The 21,796-nt window shown below is 50.6% G+C and overlaps 1 protein-coding gene across 1 annotated transcript in view; it reads right to left on the minus strand.

Annotated features, from left to right (window-relative positions):
* Erg (ETS transcription factor ERG) overlaps positions 1-21,796 on the minus strand; it is a 99,814-nt gene that overhangs the window by 26,940 nt on the left and 51,078 nt on the right. The window contains exon 3 of the mRNA XM_051150298.1: positions 4,224-4,375. Coding sequence (XP_051006255.1) covers positions 4,224-4,375 — 152 coding nt within the window. The remainder of the gene's footprint in view (positions 1-4,223; positions 4,376-21,796) is intronic.

Consider the following 21,796-nt stretch of genomic DNA (forward strand, 5'->3'; position numbering starts at 1 on the left):
CTCCACTGTAACTCGCTCAGCCTTTTCACAGTGCATCAGGAGACTTGGGCTTTTGACATGCTCAGCCACAACCACTGCAGGAAGGCGGCTGGGCCTGCGGTCTCTGGGGACACTGCTTTCAGGATTCAGTGATGAGATAAGCATTACCTTTCCTATAAAACAACTTTTTAATCGTTTCCCCCAAGTGCACTTTTTATCTTGACTACCAGAAAGCTCAAAGCCACCGCAGAGGCTAACCTGCAGCATCCTGACCAAGCCTGTTGTCAGCATGACTTCACTCTCCCGTCACATAGTTTCAGTTGCCTCTGATTGTTTGCACTGAGTCTAAACTTTGATTCGACCAGCAGTTTGGATCACATATCTGTGTCTTGGATTCATTTTAGAATTAAATCCTAATGTCCCTATTTATGCAAGCATATGCACGCCTTATGCAGATATGGCGATGCAAAAAGGTGGTAGGAATCGATCGGTTAGATGTCGTAAGAGCTCTGGCTGATTTGCAAGAGGCCTGAGGCCCGAGGAGCAGTGCTGCAAAGGTCCCGAAGGCCCAGGGGAGCTTGTCAGCAAAGGAAGAAGTGAGCCACAGTTGCCCTAACAGCACAGGCACTGGGGCTGAAGATGCAGGGTGTATACAGCAGCTTGCCTGAAGGCCCAGGAGCGGCTGAGGAAAGGGCAGATGCTGAGAGAAACCGAGGAAGCCGAGGACATGGTGGGGACTGGAGAGGGCTCATGATAGCTATAAACGAAACCTTGGTGACCTGTTTGTTTCTCCCCACTGGCTCCCTTTGCTCAGATATTCCAGAACATTCATCAGAGTCATTAGCTTGAACTTTCATCCTCCTGTCACCCGTTTATGCCACACGGGTGGGACTTGTTGACCTCAGCACTTTGCCTCTCTCCTACAAGAGAGATTGGTATGTGAGTAATGGATGTTCATGGACACTGCTTAGGCGATCCAACATGGAGGGATGGGTAAAACCCAGCTCAAGGGCTTTCCACCATGAGTGCTCGGAGGCTGGGGAGGAAGGAGTCCATCTCTTGGGAGCCTTTGTCCACGGTGACGGAACACAGGGGAAAGCTTAGAAAACGCAGATCGAGGGAGGGTATGGGTGTGGCCACTCAGTCTCTGAGATACTGACATCAAAGGGTTTGAGCTAAAACTAAAATGTGGGGAAAACAGAGTTGTTCTAAAAGCTCAACATTTTAGCACCCATTTTAGGGGGAAAAAAAACCAAACATCTTTCAAAAATTGATCTAAGCTGCTAAACCCAGAGGTCCCACTGTATTTGGTCAGTATTTGTCAGTGAAGACTGAGTATTCCGCCTCTTTAGTAGCCCACGCCGTTAGCACACCCTGCTAGACACCATCAATAACTAACTAGTAGCCTTGGCTCTACATGCATGTAAGAACAGAGAGGCTCTCGGCACACAAAGGACACTGTCCTTGACGGCAGACGCGTGTGAGCTGCAAATGCTTAGCTGTTTAGAGAACCCACACCCCGTGCTGTGGACTCCACCACTTCTACACCGGTCTGTGGCCACGGCCTTGTAAAATGCTGGAAATCAGACCTTCGAGTTAAACCTACACCTCCATTTGGGCTGTGGTTAGGAACCCAGAACAGGAGACACAGTGCGGGCTTTGGGCTCGGTACTACGCGTCACAACGCAAGTCCAAGCTGACACCAAATGAGGCTGAGCAGTGAGCTACCCCTAAACTACCGGAAGGACCGTTCACCTGAGCCGCTTAGCACTTTATTATAAGGCTTTGTTTTGGTCATTTGGCTACTGCGGGTGTCCCAGACAGGCCTAAAGTTGGCGAGGCTAAGCAGGCATGCTTACTAGAGGAGAGTAGTAAATGTGTGTGTGACTAACACTACCTCAATTTACCATGGACTGAGTGGTATGCAATTTCACAGCAAGTGGAGGAATGCACATATATTCACCTTTGCACATATATGATGTGTACCACATGTTGGCCTCCCTCCCTATTACACACTTCCTGTTGTCCACAGACTTTATCTCTTTACTCTAAAGTTGTGTATGTCTGTACATACAGTGTTTCTTAAATTCATAGGAAGCAGTGTAATTATATCTGATTATGGCGTATGCACCCATAAGAGCATGTTTAGGATTCCTCCTCATGAGTATTTTCTAGGTTTCTTAGCTCCTGAATTAACTGAAGATAGTGGGACTCAAAATCAAAGTTTTTTTTTAATTATTTATTTATTATTTATATAGTGTTCTGCCTGCTATATGCCTGGACGCCAGAAGAGGGCATTAGGTCACATTATAGATGGTTGAGAGTCACCATGTGGTTGCTGGGAACTGAACTCAGGACCTCTGGAAGAGCAAGCAGTCAGTGCTCTAAACCTCTGAGTCATCTCTCTAGCCCCTCAAAATCAAAGTTAATGGAATAACTTTTCGAAATGAACTTTAAGCCCAAAGGTTGTACATAGGCACACAGTTGCCAAGTTTCCTGCCCCCCTCCCTCTCTCTCTCTCTCTCTCTCACACACACACACTTTCTCTGCATCTCTCTGTCTCTCCCGCTCTCTCCTTCTCTGTCTCGGTATCCCTGTCTCCTTCTCTGCCCACCTCCACCTGGACTTGAAGGTCAGTGTGTAATGATAGAAAGAGTAAACACTTGAGAGTAACTACGGCTTCTGTTTCGCATTGTTGGGTGCAAGGTACCACATCTGGCCAGCAGGCATTCCAGGAGCCATGCAGACTCCAGTCTGAAGGTTTTGGTGTGTGTGGAGCATTCCACACCCCAAGGGTGCCTGGGTGAGGAGTACGGGATCGCTGAGGAAGGGATGCAGGAAACAGCCCATAACTACCTGGGACCCTGCCATCCCATGTCTGTGCTGCACGACCATTCAAATTGCATAGCAGTATGTGTGTGCATGTGCATCTGTGAATGTGTGAACACACATACCTGGGCCTTGACCAATAACTGAAAAACTCACAACTTGCAAAGTCATGCCCAGCTTGCTCTCTTTACCAACGCCATTAACTGAAAAACTGCCTTCACCAGCGTGAAGCAACCCAAGGAGTCGGCAGCTGAAAGAAAGCTTCCCTCAGGATGAAGAAACAGCCCTCTAGACAGTGCCAGCTGCAGTCCAGCTGCAGATGCGTCCTTTGCTCTGTCCAGCCAGCACTCTGGCCTGACTGGAAGGTCCTTTTCTTCTTGTTGCTCTGTGGAAAGACTCAAGTCTGTCTTCACTGCAGAGGACGATACAGAACCATCCTGACGATCCCTCAGAAACACAAAAGGCCCAAAGCAGCACCATCCACAAGGGCAGAATGGCTGCTTCAAACAGGCTCTCTCAGCTGGGTCCTCTGTCTTACATAATGGGTAAAGAGTTAAAGTTCTTCAAGAGGAGAGCAATGGGGCAGGTGGGCTGGGGTCAGCTTCCCTTGCATTTCTACTTCCTGCTCCTCATGTCAGGCCAGGCCTCCTTGTCCTCCCTCCAAAACACTCATGTCCAACCATGGCTCCTCGTCCTCTCTCCAAAACACACTCAATGTCCAGCCGTGGCTCCTCGTCCTCTCTCCAAAACACACTTGTGTCCAGCCATGGCTCCTCGTCCTCCCTCCCATCCACACTCTCAGTGTCTGGTGCAGCCAGTGCTCATCAGGACAGAGCCCAGGATGTCTGCATTTCTATCCTGCATGCTAAGTACAGTGGCAGGCAAGGTGGCCTCAAAGCACACAGCTCTGTGGTGGTGAGTAAGCCCAAATGGCGCCACCTGCCTTCCTCCAAGCATCTAGAGCACTCTGGCCCCTCCCTAAGGCACAGAAGTCTGTCACAGTTGCAGCCTCTGACTGAGCATTTTACTACATGCACCAAAGCAGGCACATCCCTGAAGGAGGGATGCCCGGTGCCCTGACGTCATCAAGCCATCTTCCTGGTCTGCTGAGAGCCTTGTAGTGACACGCCTGACAGGGCGCGTGCCTGGCAGTGAGACACTCTTTATTCTACTTGCCCTTGCTTAACACCCAGAGGGAGCTGGCTTGTACCGCACAGTGCATTTGGCCCTGAAGATGGTACCTGCATTCTAAACAGGAAGATGACGATAAAGACCCCCGATGGGGTGAATGGAAGGACAATGAGAGAGACAGGTGAGGGCTGAGTGACAGGCGATGGAGCAGAGAGCAGTGAGGAGGTTTGTCTTTCCAGGGAGGCATGGCTTGTTAACCAGAACAAAATTTCAAGACCTCTGACCTGCAGGGACGATCACTCTGCGTTCATTTGTGGTCATATTAGGGGGCGGCACGTGCTTCTCCTCCATGTAGCTGCTGTAGTTCATGCCCACGGTGTCAGGGCTGCCCACCATCTTTCCACCTTTGCTCACACTGCACTCATCAGGTGAGTTCCTGTCGGGTAATAAGACAAATTCTTCTGTTAGCGTGGTTCCCAAAGAGCAGAACCCAGTGCTCTTGTGGTATGCAGAGGCATCCAGTGAGAGACAGCATGGGAAAGACCATGAAAGCACAGTAAAAGTCAGAATATTGTGGTACCCCGAATCACATGTTGAAGCTATAAGCCCCATGTGATGGTATAGAGAGGTAACCAGACTTAGCTCAGGTCATGAGGGCAGAGCCAGTGATGACAGGACGGGAGGAAGATGGGGGACGGGGGAGTTGACTCAGTGGGTATATCACCTGTGCAAACACAAAAACCTGACTTGGAGCCCCAGTGCCCACTAACAGCCCAGCATGATGATGGTGTGTGCACCTGGACTCCCAGTGCTACCCAGACAGTTTAGCCCCTTGGTTAGCTCCATGGTTCAGGAGGGGCCCTCATCTTTAAAAAAATAATAATAAGGTGGAAGTGATTGAGAAACACACCAGACACTGACCTTTGGCCTCCACAGGTGCATGCACGCATGTACATACCTGCACACACACACACACACACACACACACACACAAACACACACACACACAAACACACATGTGTGTAGGACACACAAATATGAAGAAAGAGGAAAAGAGGCCCCCACTTGCTTCAGTCCCTCCGTGTGAGTGTGCAGCCACCTACAACCTGAGGAGAAAGCTGTGTGACACCTGGCCTTGGCTGTCGCATATTCAAATGCAGGAGTAAAGTGCTCCAGCTGTTTCAGGTCAGCTCTGAGACGACACTGGTGCCCACGCACATAGACGGGAAGGCAAGCTGCTGTCTAGCCAACTCCTTCTGAAACTGTGCTGCCCGGACTCCCTCTGTGACAGCTGACTGGGGACACTCCTGCTGAGTGACAGGAAGCAGAGCCAGCAGCAGACAGACACTGGGGCTGCCTGTGCTGCTCAGCAGGGCTTGCCTGGAGCGAAGCTTCCTTTGGGACATCTCAGTGAAATCCTGTTGGACTCACAATACCGTGCCAAACACAGGCCCTGGAGTGCTGAGGACTCGTGGAGATGGGGGTGCAGGCAGAAAGGCAGAGAGGGTGGGGGTAGGGGGCTGAGGAAAGGCAGGCAGCTGAAGAGTAGAGACCAGTGGCCTGAGAGAATCCAGAAGCTGGCCTGAAGATGGCAGTGTGTGAGGTGGGTTGTCCCTCCACTGACCCTGCTGATATGATCAAAAGAATTCTGGAAACACCTCTCAAGCTCTACCCAACACATGGGTTTGCTGTGATTTGGTTTCCATTTTCTGTATCCCAAGGCGTCTTTTTTGTTTGTTTGTTTTTTTGTTTTTTGTTTTTCGAGACAGGGTTTCTTGTGTAGCCTTGGCTGTCTTAGACTTGCTTTTGTAGACCAGGCTGGCCTCGAACTCACAGTGATTCTCCTACACTCCGAAGTGCTGGGATTAAAGACGTGAGTCATCACACCTGAATCCCCGTATCCCTGGAAATCTTAAGACACCACGTGGAATCTCGCCTTTAGACTTTCACTCCACAGTTGAAAACTTTGGTTCCTCCTCCTGAGGCTTGGATGTCTCCTTCAAGCCTTGTTAGCTAATGCTCTCCAAGTAACTTATAGAGTCACAGAGGCCCATGCTTGCTATGGACTTGACCTTCAAGTTTGAGAAGTGCCAAACCACAGAAGGCAGGTGGGCAGGGCTACCCTCTAGCAAGGCAGAACTAAAATGGAACACAGAAATTCATTTCTCATCCAGAGGCCTTGACAGGGCTGTGGACAGGGAGGGCTGGCTGAGGGCCCAGTGCCCGAGGAAGAGTTTTATGGTACCCAAGGGCTGTGAAATACAGATTTCTTCTCAGCATCATTTGCCAACGCAGAGGAGCTCAAGCTGGCACCAGAGAGATGGCAGGACACCAGGGAGCCCCCTGAGCCGGTCATAGGTGGGGTTACACTGGGCTGAGGTCCCTTCCACAGCCTGGGGATGTAGAACCCTATTCACAGACCACTCACAGCTGTACTAACATGGAGGCGACTTAAAAATAACTGGCCATACTCCCATGGAGCAGCGCCTGTGTGCTCCCAGTGCTGTCCACACACGCACGCTTTCCACTCGGTGCTATAATATTTTCCTGGCTTCAAACATTTATCTGTACAAGACTCATCCTAATATCAAACCACAGAGTATCTTTGCCTGAGATGATTTCCTCCTAATCCTTTGGAAAAAATCCGTCAACCAAGGGCTGTGTGGACGTTCTGGTGTGTCTCAGAAAGAGAGGGCTCCTGCGGGAGAGAAGCTAAGGGTTTGGTTCCCTGTGGAGGAAACTTTTTGACAGTAGGTGGCAGCCAGGGTGTGAGAGCAACATCAGAAATGATTGTAAAAGTCTAAACTTAATCATCTGCTCATTTATTTAGGGAAATTATTGAGTGCCTACTGTATGCCAGGCACTAACAGTTCCCTCTTACCCTGCCAAGGAATCAATCACCAGAGAGATGAGGCATTGGGGGCTTAATGATGAGGTATGTGGGCCAAGTGGTGTGTGTGTGTGTGTGTGTGTGTGCGCTCATGTGTGTGTGTGCGTGTGTGTGTGTGCGCTCATGTGTGTGTGTGCGCGTGTGTGTGTGTGTGGTGTGGTGTGTGTATGTATGTGTCTATGTGTGTATGCGTGTGTGTATATGTGTGTATGAATGTGTAACTTTGTATATGTGTGTGCCTGTGAGTGTGTCTCTGTGTGTGTGTGCTATCTGTCTATGTGTGTGTATATATGTATGGGGTGTGTGTCTCTCTCTCTATGTGGTATGTGTGTGTGCCTCTGTGTGTCTCTATGTGTTCGTGTGGTATCCATGTGTGTGGTGTGTGTGTATGTGCACGTGTGTATGTAACTGTGTCTATGTGTGTGTCTTTATGTGTGTGGTGTCTGTCTATGTGTGTATATGTGTATGGTGTGTGTGTGTGTATGGTGTGTGTGTGTATGGTGTGTGTGTGTGTGGTGTGTGTGTGTGTGGTGTGTGTGTGTGTATGGTGTGTGTGTGTATGGTGTGTGTGTATGGTGTGTGTGTGTATGGTGTGTGTGTGTATGGTGTGTGTGTGTGTATGGTGTGTGTGTGTGTGTGGTGTGTGTGTATGGTGTGTGTGTGTGTATGGTGTGTGTGTATGGTGTGTGTGTGTATGGTGTGTGTGTGTATGGTGTGTGTGTGTGTGTATGGGTGGTGTTGTTGTGGGTGGTGTGTGGTGTTGGTGTGTGTGTGTGGGTGGTGTGTGTATGGTGTGTGTGTGTGTGGTGTGTGTGTTGGTGTGTGTGTGTATGGTGTGTTGTGTATATGGTGTGTGTGTGTGTGTGGTGGTGTGGTGTTGGTGTGGTGTGATGGGTGTGTGTGTGTGTTGGTGTGTGTGTGTGTATGGTGTGTGTGTGTTGGTGTGTGTGTGTGTGTGTGTGTGTGTGTGTGGTGTGTGTGTGTGGGTGTGTGTGTGGTGTATGGTGTGTGTGTGTGTATGGTGTTGTGTTTGGTGTTGTGTTGTATGGTGTGTGTGTATGGTGTGTGTGTGTGTGGTGTGTGTGTCTGGTGTGTGTGTGTATGGTGTGTGTGTGTGTGTGTGTGTTGGTGTGTGTGTGGTGTGTGTTGTGGTGTGTGTGTGTGTGTCTGGTGTGTGTGTGTGTTGTGTGTTGTGTGTGTGTGTGTTGGTGTGGTGTGGGTGGGTGTGTGTGTGTGGTGTGTGTGTGTGTGTATGGTGTGTGTGTGTGTATGGTGTGTGTGTGTGTATGGTGTGTGTGTGTATGGTGTGTGGTGTATGGTGTGTGGTGTTGTGTGTGTGTGTGTGTGTGTGTGGTGTGTGTGTGGTGTGTGTGGTGTGTGTGTGGTGGTGTGTGTTGGTGGTGTGTCTGGTGTGTGTGTGTTTGTGTGTGTGTGTGTTTGGTGTGTGTGTGTGTGTGTGTGTGTATGGTGTGTGTGTGTATGGTGTGTGTGTGTATGGTGTGTGTGTGTATGGTGTGTGTGTGTGTGGTGTGTGTGTGTGTATGGTGTGTGTGTGTATGGTGTGTGTGTGTGTGTGGTGTGTGTGTGTGTATGGTGTGTGTGTGTGTGGTGTGTGTGTGTCTGGTGTGTGTGTGTGTGTATGGTGTGGTGTGTGTTGGTGTGTGTGTCGCCCTATGATTGCCCTCCCTGCAGGCGGCCCGACCCCCCTCTGTGCTGGTCCTCACCTACTTCCTTATAAAATAGCCTCTCCTGGACTTTACCCTCGAGTGCACCATGCTAGCTGGCCCTGCAGTTTCTTAGGACTCTCACATTTTGTCCTTCCACATTGGTTTAGGACACACTCGCTGCCCCTCCTGGCGTTGCATGGGTCCTGGGAATCTGAACTCAGATCTTCACATTTGTGCAGCAAGCGCGTCACCCACTGAGCCACACCCTCTTTCCACATTTAATCATTGACAGTTCAACTTTCCTATTTGAGGTCAAGAACTTCAGACATGGATTGTGGGAGCTTTTTTATGAAATGAAGTACACCCCCTTACCAAATCAGGATATAATGGGCTGTCATGTTGCATTTTGCCAGAGTGCACCCAAACTACATATGACTGTTTAAAACAGAGTCAAAGCAAGGGGTGGGAGAGGTTCAAAGAGAAGGATCACAAGTTTGAGGCCAGCCTGGGCTATAATAGAGTGAGTTTGTGGCCAGCCTGGGCTATGTAGTGAAACTCTGTCTCTAAACAAGCAAGCAAACAAACAAAGCATGGGCAGCCTCCAGCAAAGTTATTTTGTTTTCATTTCATAACCTGTAGGCATAATTTGTGTTAATGAGCTTCTAATCCTACCCTCCACCATAGGAAACCATCAGACCCCTCCCCCAAACTGACATTGCTAGAACAAAAAGTAACAGGACAGTTAGTCCTTGACAGAGGACAACAGGATAAAGCCCTGACATTGACCACTACGATTTTTTCAATAGCTCAGGCAACTCTTCACTCCGTAGGAGACGCCCGTCTGCGTCCCCTGAAGCAGCTTCTCGGCACTGAGCAGGTGGAGCTGATCTGCTCTCGCTATCATCTTGTCTTCTGTAGCCCTTACAAACTTGTCATAGGGAAGACTTGCCACCGACACGCGTGGGGCCCTGCCTCGTGGGAAAAAGTTCTCACAACAGCTCAGCAGAGTTCATCTGCATCCTAAGGTGGTGGAAGCGCACAAAAGCTAAGACAGGCTAGAAGGGTTAAGAACACTGGCTGCTCTTCCACAGGACCCCGGGTCAATCCCCATATACGCGGCAGCTTCTCACGGCCATCTGTAACTCCAGCCCTGGGGATCTATGACCACGAGCTTCCTTAGGTGCTGGGCACACAAGCAGTGCACAAACACACACACAGTGCAGAACACCTACCCACATAAAATAAGATGGGGTGGAGAGATAAAGACGCCCTGAAGAGACAGGTTAGAATGTAAGGCCGAGTGGCCTGGACTCCATCACTCCTCTTCCCCTGCAGAGAACGCCTGCACAGGATGAAGAGACTCTACTTTGAAAGACAAAAAAATAAAATAAAATAAAATAAAAAAATCTTAATTTGAGGAAGACCAGAACTTTCCAGGCCATGTGTTATGTAGCTTAAAGTCTGCACTGTAGCCCTGGCATGCTGCTCTAGCCTAGGGGTCTAGTCTCTCCATGGCACAGCCCGTGGGCAACATAGATGCACATACAAACCAGGACCAGACGAAAGAAAATCTATTTCAAAGTCATCCATTCAGGTATTACTTTGTTTAAGAAAAAGAACCCTTATCAGGACGAGAAACAGGAAAGTATTCCTTTAAACATCCCACCGAGGCTGGAGAGATGAGAGATGGCTCACAGGGTAGGAACCCTGGCTGCTCTTCCACAGGACTCAAGCTCTTTTTTTTTTTTTTTTTTGCATGCACATGAGGCAGATCATAGCCATGTGTAACTCCTGGGGTCTCACACCCTCTTCTGGCCTCCATGGGCACACACATACACACACACACACACACACACACACACACACACACACACACACCATACACATATACACACATAGACAGACACCACACACATACAGACACACATACAGACACATATACACAGTTATACACACACATACACACCTATACAGACACACATACACACAAATTAAAAATTAAATGTTGAAAAACAAAGTCTCACAGCTCTCCAGGTGAGTGTATCCTGTCCCAAGTGCCGAGGGACCGAGCTAGAACACAGAAGAGCCACAGATTAAGTAAGCATGGTGACACTGGATGACCTGCCCAAAGCTACAAGGCCGGTCCTGGTAGAAGTGGCGCGGGAGCCTAGTGTTTGAAGCCCTGGATCCAAGCTCTCCCGAGCTCACACAGCAACTTTGCTGGTACCTCCACACATATGAGACACCATCGGCTGGACTCTCAGATGACTCTCTTTCTTTGGCATTGAATATTTTTCAAAACCTCTTCTCCTCGGAGTGGAGCAGGCTGGTGAGGACACATTGTTTTGTTGACTGGGTAGGGGCGCCCATGTGGGAGTGAGGCAGAGTCCCTGAGAAAGCTCTACAAAGCCAGTGCCTGTGTGGACCTACGTGTGATCTGCAAGGTTGACCGGAAAGAGTCGCGTTACTCTGAAGCTGCATGCCACATGTTATTCCATAGAATGTTCAGGAACAGCCCTGCAGGGTGCATGCTCCACAGACAGGATGGATGGATGCATGTGAGCATGAAAGGAAGTCAGGGCAGCAAGCTTCAGGCCAAGCTGAATGGGAGCGACCCTGACTCAGGTCACCAGCCCGTGAAGAGATATATGGTCAGGGACCAGGACAGACAGCAGGCTGCTGGGAGCTGTTGGCTGCATTTTTAAGAGTGAGTGGAGCATAGGCCAAGAAGAAAGCCTCTTTCAGTTGTTTCCATATATACCTTTTTTTTTTTTTTTTTTTAAAGAAGAGGTAATAAGCCTGGAAAAACATACTGAGAAATATAAAATGAGGTCCTTTTGGTCTTTGAAAAGCAAAATAAACTTGGCATATGCAATCTGTCTTCTCACATGGGGTCTACTTCCAACAGGGCAGATTCCATCACAGAACAAGCCCGCAGTGAAATGGAGAGGCACGGCCATCACCTGACAAGTGTGGCCTCCATGCATGCTGTGTTACCAGCCACCACCCCTGTGAACGTGAGTGGCCGCCCTTCATCCAGGAGTGTCATCGTGCACAAACCTGAGCTCTCTAGCCACCTTCACCCTAGAGGAGATGCTGGGCCCTATACAATGTCCAAGGTCAGCCAAGGTGGGCCTGGGTGTGACAAGTGACCAGATCTGTCAAGGCCCGCACTCCTTCACCTAGCTCTCTCGAGCTCCCCTGCACAGAATGGAATTCCCCATAGCTTTGTTCTTTGTCCCCACAGCTGTGCTGTCAAAAATGTCCTTGCTGCTACCACAGGGGTCTCCTTCCCAAAGACAAAGCCAAGTAGGCCAGGTCCAACCCACCCTAGTCCTTAAGCCACTGGACAAGCACGCAGTCCTCAGCACTCTCAGTAAGCAGAGGCTGGCGAGCCCCTCCTTTCTTCACCCAGATGTGCATGCAGCCCTCTATATCAGGTGCCCCCCTCCGATGCTGGGGGACACCAGTGTCCCTGCCCTCCTGGGGCCAGATTGACATGGTGAGGGCCCCTTACTTTAATTTATCTGCCAGAATGACTGCACACTAGGCCTGAGGAGTCTGCTCAGCCGCTAAAGCGCTGGCCTTGCAAGGAAGAGGAAGCTGAGCTGGATCCTCAGAGCCTAAGCAGAGCACCAGCACAGGAGGGGCAGAGAGGGGAGGACTCCCTGGCACTCGCTGGTCTCATGGGTGAGACCCAGGCCAGTGAGATGCCCCGTCTCACATGGCAGATCAGGTGATTGGTGCCTGAGGAATGACGCTCAAGGCTGCCGCCTAGCTTCTGCATGCACCCAGCCCCCGCCGAGTCACCTCCAAACTCACTTCTAGAGTCCCCACCTGTAGAATCGTGTCTTCTCCCTGCCTTTGAAATAGATGGATGACTGGTGAGTCCATTTCTGAGCAGATCTCTTCAGGTGAACCCCAGGGCCCTTCCCTTACAACTGTGGCAAGTTATGAGACCTCATCTTAGAACCAGAAAACTGACCATGACCCTGGTTTCCGTCCATTGAGTCACCCTCCTTTCTAGAAAGGACTGAATGTCATCTTGAAGCTTTGGTGACAAATCTCTTGGACGAAACATATGAAGTAATGGCACAAACTGTGAAACACTGTAAAAATTAACACACTAGCATGAGGAGGTGTGTGTGTGTGCATGTATGTGTATGTGTGTTGCTGGCACCTGGTTCTTCAGTTTTCCAGCATGCAGCCTCCTGCATGCACCTGCTTATTAGATTGCCATGGTCCTTAAGCACTATTGGCACTGTTAGGATCCTGTGATATGGAGAACACAGCACTGGCGGGCTGGGGAGATGGTTCAGGTGGTAAAGTACTCACAAGAACCGGGGTTTGATACTCAGAACCCACACATGTTAATAGAGACTTGTGGAGGTACAGAAAGGCTGGATTTTCAACTTCCTCCAAGGAGACAAGGTAATCTCCATGAGTGGACACTCCCTCCCACCCTCACTCCACACAGGGCTGTAACTGGGGGAGAGCTTTCCATCCCACCCCCCCTGGACTGTAACTGGGGGTGAGCTCTTGGGGTCCCCCTGGACTATAACTGGGAGTGAGCTCTCGGGGTCCCCCTGGACTGTAACTAGGGGTGAGCTCTCAGGGTCCCCCTGGACTGTAACTGGGGGTGAGCTCTCACAGTCCCCCTGGACTATAACTGGGGGTGAACTCTCAGGGTCCCCCTGGACTGTAACTGGGGGTGAGCTCTTGGGGTCTCCTAGACTGTAACTGTAGGTGAGCTCTCAACATTCCCTGGACTGTAACTAGGGGTAAGCTCTCAGGGTCCCCCTGGACTATAACTAGGGGTGAGCTCTCAGGGTCCCCCTGGACTGTAACTGGGGGTGAGCTCTTGGGGTACCCCTGGACTGTAACTGGGGGTGAGCTCTCAGGGTCCCTCTGGACTATAACTGGGGGTGAGCTCTCAGGGTCCCCCTGGACTATGACTGTAGGTGAGCTCTCAACATTCCCTGGACTGTAACTAGGGGTGAGCTCTCAGGATCCCCCTGGACTATAATGGGGGTGATTTCTCAGGGTCCCCCTGGACTGTAACTGGGGTGAGCTCTCAGGGTCCCCTGGACTATAACTGGGGGTGAGCTCTCAGGGTCCCCCTGAATTGTAACTGGGGTGAGCTCTCAGGGTCCCCCTGGACTGTAACGGGGGTGAGCACTCAGGGTCCCCCGGACTGTTACTCAGTGTAACCCCCTCACAGCCCCCACCTAGTGTAAATCAGCCCAACTGCCCTACCCAGGGTTCGCAGTGTGAATGGAAGCAAGTCCCCACAAAAGGTATTTTTAGGGCCCCAGACAAGGAATGGATTGTCTGGCCAGCTCCGGGGTAATTTGTGGGTCTGTTTTATTTCTGAATCAGATGCAGTGGAAAAGCTCGCTTCAGACCCCACGGCCTGAGCAGCGGGTGGGGCTTGGTGTGACTCATGTGCGACTCCAGGCTCAGACCGAACCATACATGTCTGTCTTCTCAGCTGCGTGTTATTTTTGCTCCAGCTAAATATTCCCTACACCTGGAGCCTCTGCCTCCTCTGAACAACCCTGACTCAAGCAGCAGTTGAGGGCAAAACTAATTAAACACAACAGTTAGTTCTTTGTCTCCCAAAAGGGGCTTGACATCGCCCCCTCCCCCACGAGTTTAATTATTTAAATACCTGCCTCTATTTATAGCTGAAAATGGTTATCAGCAAGACGGCGCCTCGTTTGGGTCTTTAAACTAGAGGGAATCCCCCACTTTGTGGAGGGGTTGTCATGTGGGATTAGAATGTTCTGCAGAATATGACTCTGAGAGTTCCACAGTGAAGACCAGACGTCTCCACCATGAGCGCGTTCCTTTTGCTTTGTTTGAAAGACATTCTCCCAGAAAGGAAAGAAATCACTAAGTCATCATTCTGGGGGCTCTAAGGGACGCTCTGTGTGTGTGTGTGTGTGTGTGTGTGTGTGTGTGTGTGTGCGCGCGCGCGTGCGCACGCAGTGTACATACGGTGTGGCTGTGTTTGTATGTGTGTGATGCCGTGTACATGTGTTTGCATGCATGTGGAAGCCGAGTGTCACTTCTCATTCTACTTCCATCTTGTTTTGTGAGACAGGGGCCTCTTGTTAGGACGGGCAGATAGGTCAGGCTGCTTTGCCATGGAGACCCAGGCAGGGTCTCCCTGCCTCTGCCCCGCCCCAGGCATGAGATTAGAGATGTGCTGCCATGCCCAGCTTTGACATGGATGCTGAAGACCCAAACTCAGGTCCACATGCTTTCAAAGGAAGCAGTTTTACTGACCCTTCCCCCAACTCCCTCCCCACCCCCTCCCCTGCCTCTACTCCCTCCCCCACCCCTACCCTTTGAATATTTGTGTTTTAAAATTATGTAAATTCTGATGACTGGAAAAGACTCCACCTTCGAGACAAATGCCAAAGCAAGGCCCTTCTCCCCAGCAGCAGCAGCTCAGCCCTGGGGAGGAACACAGCCTTGTGTCTCCTCTTTTACAAAATGGTGTCCATGATCTTGACCTTCTAAGGGAGTAAGGATGGCAGGGCACTGAGGAGAAGGGAGGGAGGGAAACAGGAAACAGCAGGGTCTCTGCGTCCCTTCCCAACTTAGTCCTCTGCGCACCCACCTTTGTGGCATGGTGAGCTGACCTCACCAGGACATGGGGGTCCATGAACGTAGAAGGAGCCAGTGCAGCAGGCCTCAGTGTGGCGGGCGTGGGTGGAGGCTCGCTGGATTCGTAGGTAGAGACCCAGTGTGATGAAGTTAGGTGAACTTAGAGAGGGTGCTGGGGTGTAAGAATGGAGCCATCACCTCAGAAGGGGATTGTGACTTCATATAAGAAAAGTCCAGGGCTCAGCAGATAAAATGCTTATGGTGCTAGAGTTCTGATCCCAGAACCTGAGTGGGTGTGGCCACCTACCTGCAATCCCAGAGCTTGGGGGGAGTGGGGGGGCGGGCACGTGGGGCAGAGACAGGGGGTTCCCCAGGTAGGTCAGATAGCTGGGTGAGCTAGTTGGAAAGTTCGGGGGTCAGTGAGAGGCCAGCCTTAGTACGTAAAGTTGAAGAGAAGACACTTGAGGAGGAAGACCCTGGCATCAATCTGTGGTGCTCACAGACTGCAAACAGCAGAGAGGCAGAGGAGACAGAGGAGACAGAGAGTTTGCCCTTCTGCCAGGCAAGCATGCGGCAGGGAGCTCGCTACCCTCACTGAACGGGAAGCAGGTGTGCACCGGACACCAAAGCAGCTGGTACCCCGATGTTGGGTTTCTTGACCTTTGGGGATACAAGGAATACACTTCTGTTACTTATAAGGCACCCAACTTTGGGTATTTTTGTCATAGAAACCCAAGCTGACTAAGACACTCACCATTACTGTTAGGAAAAACCACTCATTTGAAAGTCTCCGAGTGCTGTGCCAGCTGCAGCCTGGAGGGCGGCCCAGCTTAATTAGGAGGCAACTTGCTTGCCAACTCAAGTCAGAGCCCTGAGGCAGAAAGGAGCAAATGCAATTAGTCCAGGGAGTGTCACTACCCCCAAATAATGCCTAAAGCTCCCTAAGTACAAGAAAGCATATGTATAGCAAACCTGAGCTGGAAGGAAAGCCAGGCCTGTGAATAGCTTCAAATACTCAACATGAGTTAGTGGCACATTAAAAAAAAAAAAAAAAAAAAAAAAAAAAAAAGAGTACTCTGGGCATTAAAAACTTGTTAGGAAGTCAGGGTTTGCAGCAGACACACAAAGCACCACTTCTGACACAGTGACAAAAAGAAACCGTGAAGAGTGGGCACCTGACACAGACTGTTAAAGTTGTATGTCCAGGGCAGTGAGCAGTCATGGAAGGCCACTGTAAAGGGTCCACAGGAAGGCTCCTTGTCACACTTAAGACTCCCCATGGGAGATGCAGTGGATCGATGCAAAGACGAACACAGGTAAAAACAGCAGCTCTGGTCAGATCAGATCAAAACATTAAAACCCGCAACACAGACATGAAGTGTCAGAGAGAGGCAGGAGCACACACAACTCCCTGGAGACCTTGCTGTCCCTGCCAGCAAGGAAAGCATCCACCTAAGAGGGAAGGCCCTGAGGGAATGGAGTGGGGTGTGGGTCTGGGGATGAGCTGCCTACAGCAGGGGGCTGAGCTGGGTATACACCTGCCTTCCTCAGAAACAAAACGAGTCTAATTGCAATCACGCCATCTTGTACTCTGAGGATACTGGGCATCCTTTATCCTAAAATACTCTATAAGTCATCACAGTGCATTGCGGAAATGTTGACCAATGGTAGCTCTCTCCGGCTACGTCCTCCAGGCCCCGGAGCAGATCCAGTCCATCCTTAGCTCTGTCATCACGGGTCCTGTGTGTTCTCTGTGTCTAGAGTACCTGCTGCCAATCTCTAGAGATATGTTTCGTCGTTGTTGTCATCGTCATCGTCGTTGTCGCTAATTCTATGTTTGACGCAGGGTCTCCTGTAGCCCAGGTGGGTCTCGAATCCACCATGTAGCTAAGGTTGGCCTTGAACTCCTGATCCAACCACCTTTGCCTGAGGAGAGCTGTGATTACAGGCAGGACCTACCATGCATGCAGCTCTAGGGGTGACTCCCAGGGCTGTGTCCATGGGAGACAAGCATTCTACCAATGAAATCCACTGAGCTATGCTTGTTCGTTCCCCTTGACAGGCCACGTGTTCCTGTGGCTCCATCTTCCTGGCATTGAGCACAATCAATGAGGCTGACCCGCTGGGGAGTCAGGGTCCCACTTACAGCCTGTGAGCACATGGAGTCAGGAGATGTGGGGAGGGGCCCACGCCATCCTGTGCTGTACTGGATGACACCAGTATCCACTGGCCTCCACTCCCAGAAACCTAGGAAACCCTCAGTTAACACACACACACACACACACACACACACACACACACACACACACACACACACACACGTGTGTCTTTCAGACATTTCCAGTCTCCACCTAGAAGCAAAAATCCCTCTGCTGGGACCCACTGGTGGAATGAGGGACACTTGTTTCACCAATGGAGGCCAGAGAGCCTGCCATTTTGCCTGGCCTTTGTTGGAGCCAAGTCCCAGTGTAAAGGCTGTCACCGAAGAGCCTGGGCTGTGAGCCAAAGTTGCTTCCCGGCTCTGACTTGTCCACTGTGTGTTTCCCTTACAATCTCTATCCTGTCCTCGCTTCCTTCCTTCCTCATGCTGTTCAGCCGGGTAGCAGAGCACACCAGCTCTGTGAACGCACAGCCTGCAATGCCTCCCCCTGCCTTCCTCACTCCACTCCTCTGCACAGCCCCAGAACAACACACCCCCGTGTCCCCCAAGAGCTCACAGCCTCAGCACAGGAGTCTGGGTAAACTCACAGCTCCCCTTCCCTTGCAAATGCCCTGGCTGGCTCTGCAGTAAAGCCAATGTCCCTTACAGCGCTCTCTGCTGACTCACGGCCTTGGGGACTTCTCCTCCTGGTCACTACATGTCAGGTAGGACAGATAGCCTTCTCCTGGTCCCAGGTAATTCAGGCTGATCATTTGCACAGGGCGTTCCCTTGACTAGGATAGTCTTCCACTGTGTAACCAACAGAGAATGTCATTGGGCCTTTAACCAAATGTCACTTTCTAGGAGGTGACCTGTTGAGCCACCTTGCCTGGAACTGCCGCCTTCTCCTCCTTAGCACTTCCGCTGACCTTGCCTGCTGGGTATTTTAACAAGTTGACTGATCTCATGGCTGCCTTCCTCCCTTAGAAAGTCATCAGCAAAGGATTTTTTTTTTTAAAGCATTTTATTTAACTTTAATTTGTGTGCGTTGGTGTGAGAATGTGAGATCTTGGAGTTACAGACAGTTGTGAGCTGCTATGTGGGTGCTGGGAATTGAACCCAGGTCCTTTAGAAGAGCAGGCAATGTTCTTAACCACTGAGCCATCTCTCCAGCCCCCAGCAAAGGATGTAATTGCCACATTAGAACAGTGACTACATACAGTAGGTGCTTAATAAACTCAGCTGAAAGACTGACTCTGCATATAGCCCTCATGTCTGAGGTCAAAGGGTCAACCAAGTGACTCACTCTGATTTTGATGACCTTCATCACATTTCACGAAGCATCACAGGGTGGGGCGGGTTAGCTCAGTTGTAGCATGCTTGCCTAACACGCATGAGGTGCGAGGCTCAGCACCCAGTAGTACATATGTCAGGTGCGGTGGCACTTCCTGCAATCCCCGCCACTTCAAAGGTGCAAGCAGGTTTATCAAGAGTACAGGGCCATCCTTAGCTACATCACATGTTCAAGGCTAGCCCTCGGATACACACCAGCCTAGATCAAGTCAAATAAATGAGTAATTTAAAATAATACATCAAAAGCACCTTGCTATCCCACCGCAGGCTAGAGTGAGGCAGGTCCCATGTGATGTCTCTACCCAGGCTGTACCACAAGACAAGGCCCAGGGAATATCTTTCTCACCTCTCTCTCAGACACCATCAGGCACAGGGTCCTTGAAGTGAGTTACAGGAGAAGCTGCCCCTGGGGATGGACAGGCCCCTCAAGCACAGCTTCTCCTACCTGCTGGGGTGACCCCGCTCACTGGCAATGCACACAGATCCTGGCCTCTTATTTCTAACCCCCCCCCCCCCCAGTGGTGGCCCAAAGTGGTGCTTCTAGGCCATCAGATTATGAGAGTGCCCTCCGGTGCTCTTTACAACTGTCCTGTGGACTTAGCCCATGTCTCTTGTGATTCCACAGCTGGGCGGTCTGTGTAGACTGAGCTCTTGTCCCCAGGTTCAAGCCCGGGACTTCACTTTAAGAAACACTACCCCAAGGAGGCCCTCATCTGACAGAATCGATGAGTTCACGGCTCCAAGAAGTTTGGGGACAGGCCTGGGAGTAGGGTACTCACCTTGGGACCCCAGCTCATAAAGTGCCAGTGGCTACAGGTTCTTAGGCAGGCCATCAAGGAAAGATGGTGTGTAAACACATGGAATATTTTTTGAGCCATAAAAGAGCAAAATTATATAGTTTGTAGGAAAATACGACAATTGGGAGTAATCATATTAAGCGAATTAAGTCTGTCTCAGAAAGACAAATTTCACATTTTCTGTCATCTGTGTATAGATTTTACATTCATCATGTATATAAACCATGTTATAAATCATGTATGAATTCATGGACATGAGACTATTAGTATAAATGTCTAGATTGGCAAAAGAGAGGGGAGGGCCAAGCAAAGGAGTGAGGGGTCCCTGGGGCATGTGCTCACTACACAGTATACATCTGCATAGGAATTTAAAATAAAAGCAGAAGAATTGTCATCGTGGGTGGAAGGCAAAGGCACTGCCCAGGGCAGCTGTTTGATCTGGGTGCCTGGACCAGGGGAGCACAGAACTGGGGACGCAGCCTGCTAGGCCGAGCCCCACCACCTGGCAACAGAAAGCAGTTCGGGTGGCCATGCCTTAGGGAACAGGATCCCTGGCCTGTGCGGCTAGCCTAGGTGAGCCACGGATACCGCACAAATGGAGTTGTGGAATGCTGGCAGCTGGGAGTGGCTGGTGCCTCAGGGGACCCTTTGTGTATGGTGCTAGCAGCTGGTTTCAGTTTTGTACGCTGCCAGCCCTCCATTGTACAAGCCCCAGGGGGTTTCCTGTGAGGGAGGTCTGAGTGAAGAAAGGGGCGAGACAGGATTATCGCTGGACTCTGAAGATGGGAAGCGATAGCCAGTGTCTACAGGACAACCTGAAATTAGCTTCTGTCTTCAAGAATCCTGCACTGCCAAGCCAACCCCACAAAGACAGCCTCTGGCTTCCACATCAGCAGCTCCTTTCTCTCTGCTGTCCGTTTCCTGTGTTTTATAGGAACGATGCGAATGGCAGCAGTGTGCACCCTGTCACTTGTGTTTTATTCTGGAAGCTTGTTAGCATGGTGGGCCTGGGTTCCAGCACACTGTCCATCTCTCCTCCCTCCTCTTCTCCTCTCCCTCCTCCGCTGGTTCCTATGCAGAGATGGATGGACAGACAGACAGAGATGGACAAAGAAAGCCACAGCCAAGAGTTCTGCCCCATGGGGACAGAATTGGATTCTTACTCTGGCGAGAACAAGGTTGCAAAATGCACTCCCCTCACAAAGCCACTTAAACAGTGACAGAGGCCCTGCAGGCCCTAGGCCACATGCCATAGCCGGGGTCCAGCTTTTAAACTTGGCTTCAAAGGGCATCTCACTGCAGGAAGAGCTACTCCACGAAAGCCCAGGCCATAGACAGGAGAAGCCACTGGGCCTGGAGCAGGAGATGAGCCCACCCTTGGCAGACCTGGAGGGTGCAGGGGATCAACACAGACGATCGCTCGGCCCTCTTGTTTCCCTCATCTGCTGGCAAACCATGTTCAGCTCTCAGCTTCTAAGTCCTGAGGCCCTCGGTGGACTATGGGCATTTCCAGCCCCAGCTTCCACTCCAGCATGTCTTGGTGTGGTAGCACACCCCCACATTCTCAGTACAGTACTTGGAAGGCAGAAACTGAAAGATCCTGAATTCAAGGCCAGCCTGAGCTATGTAGTGGGACTCAGAAAAACATCAAGGTGGGATTAAAGCCAGAGACACAGAAACAGCCGCCTCGTCAGTGCGGGCCAGTTCAGCACCACCTACCCACCCGCAGCCCCCCACGCAGCCCAGCAGCCATGCTGCTAACGTTTCCTTGGAAGGTCTATGATTGACACCTGTGTTAACACCGCACTGGCAGCTGACGCAATGATTTCCAGCGCTTAGGAAACACAACACTTTAAACATACTTAGCATGGAGACACGCATATAACAAAGAGGCCCTCTCATAGCCGGAGGGTGAAAAGTGTTCTGGGTGTCAAGCCCAGCACTCTTGGTTTCTGTCCAAACTCTTGAGTCCTTTTAAGTGGTGTCTGGGCTAGCCAGCCAGTGCGTTCTCAGCGGTTTCCTCACCCATCAGATGGGAGCAGGGCTCCCCCCCACCCCCCACCCCATGCTGACCAGGGAATCAGTGATCTACTAGGTACAAAGGGGCTTTGTATTCATGAAGGACAAGAAAATGGAAACTGCTCTTTGGATCTTTGTGTACAAATGGGAGGTTGTAGGAGATTTAAATGAAACCATCCTGTATTTTTCACAGGATTTTACATTCATTCCCCTGGGTGTATATGGGGAAGTATAATAGAAGTTAATGCTAACACCCCCCCCCCCCGCAACACCACCCCCTCCTCTCTCTGTGTTATGCTACACACATATCTGAGGACAACTTTGACAGTCAATGTTCACCTTATAGCTAACTTCTTGTAGTCTGACAGTGTTAATG

This window comes from Acomys russatus, chromosome 8 (assembly GCF_903995435.1).
Source record: "Acomys russatus chromosome 8, mAcoRus1.1, whole genome shotgun sequence".
NCBI classification, from domain to species: Eukaryota; Metazoa; Chordata; class Mammalia; order Rodentia; family Muridae; genus Acomys; species Acomys russatus.